Source organism: Vipera ursinii (assembly GCF_947247035.1).
Source record: "Vipera ursinii genome assembly, chromosome: 15".
NCBI classification, from domain to species: Eukaryota; Metazoa; Chordata; class Lepidosauria; order Squamata; family Viperidae; genus Vipera; species Vipera ursinii.
In genome coordinates this window covers 3,979,264-3,986,597 of record NC_139528.1, presented here as the reverse complement: position 1 = coordinate 3,986,597, position 7,334 = coordinate 3,979,264, and the positions used below count along the sequence as shown (strand labels likewise).

General features: G+C 51.2%; 1 protein-coding gene across 12 annotated transcripts in view; it reads left to right on the top strand.

The window, feature by feature from the left end:
• The window catches only part of MARK2 (microtubule affinity regulating kinase 2), a 97,827-nt gene that overhangs the window by 52,088 nt on the left and 38,405 nt on the right, over positions 1–7,334 (top strand). The window contains exon 1 of one of the 12 annotated variants that reach the window (XM_083373980.1): positions 1,991–2,698. The exons of 10 other annotated variants lie outside the window; for them this stretch is intronic. In XM_083373980.1, the coding sequence (XP_083230106.1) occupies positions 2,660–2,698 (39 nt within the window). In that variant the 5' untranslated portion in view covers positions 1,991–2,659. Of the gene's footprint in view, positions 1–1,990; positions 2,699–6,314; positions 6,467–7,334 lie in introns of those variants that run through there. One more of the 12 variants, XM_083373984.1, reaches the window with a different exon arrangement.

Genomic DNA, 7,334 nt, shown 5'->3' with positions numbered 1-7,334 from the left:
GCCGGAGTTTGTTGATTTCCTCTCTCTGGGTTTTAAGTCAGAGATCGGGGTTGGGCTGTCCTTTTTCATTATTCATCAGTACATTGCTCTGGGAATCTTTGTGGTTGAAAAGCAAGGTATAAATATTCAAATCCGGGCTGGGAGGAGGGGAGGAGTGCATTCACTTGAAAAAGAAGATTTTAGATGGAGGTTTTAGAAATGGGATTTGCAGAAAGTAGAAAGACGATCCTGGTATTTTCCTTCGCGGAACTTCTTCAGGGGGGAAAAAAAAAAGAAGCAAGCGAAAATACGATTCTAAAAACCGCGGCCCTTTCCAACCAACCAAACAAACCCAGGCCTCCGTGGGACCTCAAGGGCATTATGCAGTAGGGTGCTCATTTATCCACCAGTTTGCAAGTCAAACAGAACAAGGAAGTAGCAATGGGGCGTTTCAGCCTTGAGACCGCTCTGTGGGGAGGGCCCTCCTCAGTCCCTCTGCCAGCCTGCAAGCAAGCCTGCAAGCACAGCTTGCAAGTTGGTGGTGTTGCTAAACAACCCAAATGGGATAAGGAGTGGTGGGGAGAACAACAGCAAAGTAAGAGAGAGAGAGAGAGAGAGAAATTTGAACCCAGGGCACTGTGCAAGCCGTTCATAATGCCTCTCTCTGTAATAAAAAAAAATGCTTTAAAATATCCGGTGTTTGATGGGGGAATCGAAAGCAAAGCCTCAGAGCCTGCTTGTGGGGAGTTTACACTCTGCGTGTTGAGAATGGAGGAAGGAAGGAAGGAAGGAAGGAAGGAAGGAAGGAAGGAAGGAAGGAAGGAAGGAAGGAAGGAGACATGGAGGGAAGGAAGGGGAGGGAGGGGGAAAGATGGAGGGAGGGAAAATGAAGGAGGGAGGAAGAGGAAGGAAAAAAAGGAAGGAAGGAAGGGAAGGAAAGGGAAAGGGAGGGAAGAAAGGAAGGAGAGGAGGAAGGAGAGGGAGGGAGAGAAAGGAGGAAGGAAAGGGGGAAGGAAGGAAGGAAGGAGGAAGAAGGAAGGAAGGAAGGAAGATGGCTCTTGCTGAATTGCCCCTGGTACATCATTGCTTAGTAACAAACTACCTTCCTAGGGGCTAACAGTTCCGAATCTCCCCAAATCCCGGGCTGAGCAAAGCTCGTCTGCCATAGCCTTGCTCTAAACCAGGGCTCATTCAAACTTGGCCCTTTTAGGACTCGTGGACTCCAACTCCCAGAATTCCTCAGCCCAGTCTCCCTCTCTCTCTCTCTTTTCATTCCATCTCTCTCTGTCTGTCTGTCTCTCTCTGTCTGTCTCTCTATCTTTTTCATTCCATCTCTCTCTCTCTCTCTCTCTCTCTCTCTCTCTCTCTCTCTCTCTCTCTCTCTCTCTCTCTCTCTCCCCCAGCACATGGCCTTTGAAGTGGCCTACTCCACTCCATCCTTCCTCCTCCCCCTCCCTCCTCCTCGGGCACTCCCTTATCTCAAACCCCTTATCTCAAACCCACCCCCACAAGCTAAATCCCCCATTCAGCAGGTGGCTGCCCTGGTCCCGGCAGCCCGACTGGCTTGTCAGCGGCTCCGGATCACCTGACAGCGATCAGGTCAAAGGGGTAACGTCACTGCTCCCCTCCCTCCCTCCCTGCCCCCCCCTTCGCAAAGGCAGGCCTGCCTGCTGGTTGCCTGGGTGGGGCGGCCGCCTTCCTGTGGGGGAGAACCCCGACACCCTCCCAAGTTCCATCTCTCTCTCTCTCTCTCTCTCTCTCTCTCTCTCTCTCTCTCCCTCCCTCCCTCCCTCCCTCCCTCCCTCCCTCTCTCTCTCTCTCTCTCTCTCTCTCTCCTCCTGAAAAGCAGGTTTCACCTCCATTTCCCTTTCTCCTCCAGGGCGGAGGAGGAGGAGGAGGAAGAAGAACCCGTCGCCCAGCCGGTTTCTCCTGGATGCACATCTCTCAAACACCCCCCCCCTTCCACCCACCCACCCCGGTTCCTCTTTTCTTTTTTTGGAGGGGAAGGATTGCTCTTATTAACCTTTTATCCACGGCTGGGTTTTTTTTGTTCTTCTCTCTCTCTCTCTCTCCTTTTTTTCTCTCTACTTCTTTGCCCCTCCTTTCTTTCCAAGCCGCTGGGGAAGCTCCTCCTCCCGACTTGCCACCAGGTGCGCTTCCTCCAGGCGGCTTTGCCAAGTTGCCCAAAAAAAAAAAAAAAAAAAAAGGTTGCGCCGTTGCAAGCTCAGGTATCGGAGGTGGAGACTCGTCCCCCCCCCCTTGGATGTGTGGAAGGCCAGCACTTCCTCCCTCCGGGCTGCCACCACCGCGCTCCTCGTACTTTGCTCCTCGGGGAAGGCGGTGCTCCGGGCCAGCAGCCCCGCCGGGGAATATGCCTTGGCCGAGGCCGTTCCCACGGGGCAGCCTGTCCTTTTGAGCCCAGTTTGGAAATTTCGCCGTTGCTTCACCACCACCGCCGCCTGGACGCAACCGAGGCCCGGAGGAATCTTGGCGTTGTGACTGCCTGGGTCTTTTCCCCACCCCTGCCGACCTGGAAAGGCCTGCATGGATCAGTGAGGGACAGCCTCCCGTGCCCCCACACCCCTCCCACCCAGCTGGCAAGGGGCACCCCGGCGTAAAAGAGAGGCGGCGGCAGGCCTAGAGGCTGCCGGGCGAAGGGCAGAAGAGAGACGTTTCTTTAATGAGTGCGGAAAACGGATACCGACTCACCATGGGAGTAGTAAGTCTCAAATTCCTTGCAAGGCTTGGGGGCTTCCCGGGGGGGGGTACCTGTCCTGGAATTTGGGGCGGGGTCCCCAGCCTTCCTAACGCATCGGCCTTGGATTATTGCTTTCTTCAATGCCTCGGGATGGTTGGCTTTAGAGACACGGAGGGTCGCAGCTCACCGGCGTTCATCCCATCTCCGAATCTTGCTGCGTTTTGTGGGTGGGTGGGGGCTTGAAAGATCCGCCGATCTTAAAAAGTTCTTTCAAGGTGTTCGAGGCGCAATCCGGAATGGTTTGGGGAATTTTTGAGCGTGGGGAACTGTTCCCCCCCCCCTTTCTGGTGTTTTTTCTCTTCTCCCACGGTAGGCGAAGGCAGGAAGAAGCTAAAGAAATTGATTGATTGATTGATTGATTGATTGATTGATTGATTGATTGATTGATCCCCAGTCCGTTTCCCCCTTCCAGGGAACTGTGATTTGGGAAGGGGCTACAGCAAGATCCGTTCAATTTTCAAACGGAGGTCTCTTGTGTGTAAAAACGAAAATTGTCCAGGGAAAATCTGCCTTTCGGTAACTTAGCATATAGGACTTCAGCTCCGTGAGGTTTAAAAAATAAAAATAAAAAATCCCTGTGGATTAATTTGTTAACTAATCACTTGATGGACCTTTTTCTATTACCAAATCCCCAGTTGGATTTAAGAAAAAGGAAAAAAAAAGAATGATCTTTTAATACCGGAAGTACGAAGCCAAAATTCACCTTTTGTAGGGGGAAAACCGACAAAAAAACAAAACCTCTTTATTCCGAGGGGCCTCGTGTTCCTTTACCAGGAAAAAGAGAAACCATTAAAGTGTAGCCAGATCCATGGTCAGAATAAAAAAAAAGGGGTGGTGGTGGTGGTCCCCAAGACCTTGTTGCTGATTTCAAGAAACTCTCGACAAATTGGGAGAGGCGGGCGCTTTAAAAAGCAACCGGTGGCTCCTTTGCAAACCAGTCGTTGGCGTGTCGTAAAACGGCCTAAAAGCTCAGGGGACGGGGGTCCCCCGTGTGTTGCCGAACCCAAGGCCCTCTGGATAGCCCTTGCTGGAGACCCCAAGCCCAACAGATGGGGAGCGGGACTGTGCCGTCAAGTTGTCGGTTGGGAATCGTGTCGGGCCTAAGCCGGCCTCGCCCTGCTCTCGCAGGTGTAGGTAAGTTGAGTTTTCAAAGCGGTGAAACACAAGATCCGTGGGCTTTTTTTTTTCTTTTCTTTTCTTCTTCCCACGGATGCGTTTCCTGCTTGGAAGACCAGCCTTGCGCTTCTGGGTTGTTCTCTTGAGGTGGAAGGGAGTCATGCCACAGGAGTCCCGCTTTGGCGACAAGGTCTGAATCACCTTTAGAAAAGGGGCCGCTTCTGACATCATCCAAAGGAGTGGCTGCTTTGAAAAGCCAAACGCACAAATGGAATCATTTTTTTGATTTTTTTTTTATTTTTTTTGCTCCCAGCCGGAAATTTGCCCTAACAGAATACAGAGAAGCCCCGGTGAATAATACAGGTAGTCCTCAACTTAACGACCAGAATGGAGCCTCAGGTTTCTGCCGCTAAGCGAGACATTTCTTAAAGGGAGCTTTGCCCCGTGTTGCAACCGTCTTTGCCGCAGTTCTTCAGTGCATTTGTTCATTTAGTCACCCGGTGGTTAAGCGAATCTGGATGGAATTTGTTTGTCACGTGGCCCCGGGACACGGCAACCGTCGCAAATGTGAGTCGGTCCGAATTTTGATCGCCTTGACCACGGAGAAGCTGCAGCGGTTGTGTGGGGAAATGGTCGTAAGTCGCCTTTTCCAGCGCCGTCGTCACTTTGAACGGTCCCTAAGCGAACCGTTTTCAGGTTGAGGGTGAACCCGTAAAGGGAGATGACAGCCCCTCAGCTTACGACCACAGTTGGACCGCAATTTCCATTGTTAAGCAAGGTGCTTGTTAAGAGAGCACTGCCCGGCTTTGCAACTTTGGGACGTGGTGGTTAAGTCAGTCGCTGCCGTTGTTAAGTGAACCGCGTGGCCGGGAAGTGGAACCGGCTTCCTGCATTGTCTTTAAGGTCACCAACGGAGCCCAAGGTTTCTTGGCATGGGAAAGGTTGAATGAATACAGCTAAACAAAATGGTTGTAAGTCGAGGACGTCCTGGGACAGGGTGGTTTGGGGTCTTTAAGAGCCTTGGTGGAACAGTGGGCTAACGCCTCCTTAAGTAACACCAGCTGCCTGCAATTAGTGCAGGTTCGAGTCCCACCAGGCTCAAGGTTGACTCAGCCTTCCATCCTTCCCAGGTAGGTAAAATGAGGACCCAGATTGTTGGGGGCAATTAAGCTGACTTTGCAATAATGCCGCTTGGGGTGTGTGTGAAAGCCTTAATAAGCAGGCATATACATAGAATGAAGGCTACTGCTAAGCTTGTAAGCCGCCCTGAGTCTTCGGAGAAGGGCGGGATATAAATGGAATTAAAATTAAAAAAAAAAATCCAACTTGGCCCTTTTAGGACTTGTGGACTTCAACTCCCAGAGTGCCTGGCCGAGGAATTCTGGGAGTTGAAGTCCACAAGTCTTCGAGTTTGTCAAGTCTGAAGACCCCCGCGGTTTAGCCATTCCCCTTTGCTGGATGAGCCCCCAAGGCAAGAATTGCCTTGACGGCTAATTGCGCTGTGCAGTAAACACAATTTCCGCCTCTGCTCTTGCTGCCGGCGGCTCGCTGGCATGTTCCAGCCCTTTGCTTTGCCATGAAAACAGCCCAGCCATTTTAGCTTTTGCCTTTGCTGTCGTCGTAACCCTGGCGTGCTTCACTTACTTAAGATCTGTGGCTTTGCGCTCCTGTTTTTTTGGGGTGGTTTTTTAAATGATCTTTGCACTCTTACCGTTTATTGACCCGGCTGCCGTCTGTCATATATTCCCACAATAGCTGCCTTGTGATTTTTTTTCTTCCCTTTGATTATTTTAAACTGGGGGGGGGGGGTTCCCTTAAACTTCTAAGCCTCCCCCCCCCGAAGAGCTTGTTTCAGGATGGTGTGTGCACAATGTATGTTAGCAAAATATTGAGGCCTCCAAGGTCACTTCCCACTCTGTTATTCTGTTACCCTTCCTTCCTTCCTTCCTTCCTTCCTTCCTTCCTTCCTTCCTTCCTCCCTCCCTCCCTCCCTCCCTCCCTCCCTTCCTTCCTTCCTTCCTTCCTTCCTCCCTCCCTCCCTCCCTCCCTCCCTCTCTCCCTCCCTCCCTCCCTCCCTCCCTGTTCACTGGAGGTTTTCAAGAAGAGATTAGACCGCAGTTTGTCTGAAACGGCAGGGGGTTGGACTAGAAGACCTCCAAAGGTCCCTCCCAACTCTGTTATTCTGCTGTACTTTTTTTCCTCCCTCCCTCCCTCCCTCCTCAGTGGAGGTTTTCAAGAAGAGATTAGACCGCAGTTTGTCTGAAACGGCATAGGGTTCCCTGCTCGAGCAGGGGGTTGGACTAGAAGACCTCCAAAGGTCCCTTCCCACTCTGCTATTCTGCTGTACTTTTTTCCTTCCTCCCTCCCTCCCTCCTCACTGGAGGTTTTCAAGAAGAGATTAGACCGCAGTTTGTCTGAAATGGCATAGGGTTCCCTGCTCGAGCAGGGGGTTGGACTAGAAGACCTCCAAAGGTCCCTTCCAAGTCAGTTATTCTGTGTTCAGCTCCTGTTTCTCTAACTTGGTTTTCCCGGAAGAGCCGGAGAGAAAGAAGCTGTTAATACTAGGAACCTCCGGAAACGAGTGATGTTGCTCACTTCTTACAGCCTCTACAGGTACTTGATGGCTCCAGGTTTTCCAGAGATAATGGATTTCATGTTTTATTCATTGATAAAAGCATTTGTGCTAGGGCAGAAACATTTTTTAAATGTGTGTTATCTTGGTAGAAGTGACTCTTGGGGGGAACTCTTTCAAAGCAGCAACGCTTGTATTAGGTCTTTCGTAGTTGTTCAGGAAGTGTGTTCTTTTCAGAACAGAAAGCCCAGTTGTATCTCTGCACGCACACGCACACACACACACACACACACACACACACACCCCACCTCTGTGGGTTTTTTCAACCTGGTGAGCAGCCCAAGCCTAACTTCTTTGCCGACGAATACAACTTGTCCTCAACTTAACGACCGCAGCGGAGCCCAATATTCCCGCTGCCGAGGGAGACATGTCTTGAGTGAACCTTGCCCCGTTTTACGACCTTTCTCGCCACGGTTGTGAAGCGAATCTCTGCAGCTGATAAGTATGCCACCCGGTGGTGAAGTGAATCTGGCTTTGGGCGCCCCATCTCTTGTGGTGGGTTGTTTTTCGCTAGATGTTTCCCCAGAAAAACCTGAGTTTTGACGATGCTTCCATCGTCAAAAGGTGATTGAAGGTCTGTTGAGATGTTGCCTATGGGCTTCTCTGATCCAAAATGGCTGCTTCTGGAGAGCCAAGGCCTTGCAAAGGTGTCACTCGTCTAAGAGCAGCCTCCACTGTTTTGTTTGGCCTCCAGGACTGTCTTTTCGGGCTCATGTGGCTTTGATGGGGTCCCACTGGATCCCCCCACCGGCTTATTCTCAGTCAGAGACAGGCCATTTGTCTGAAATGGTGTAGGGTCTGTTTCTCAGGGGTTGGACTAGAAGACCTCTTAGGTCCCTTCCAAGCTAT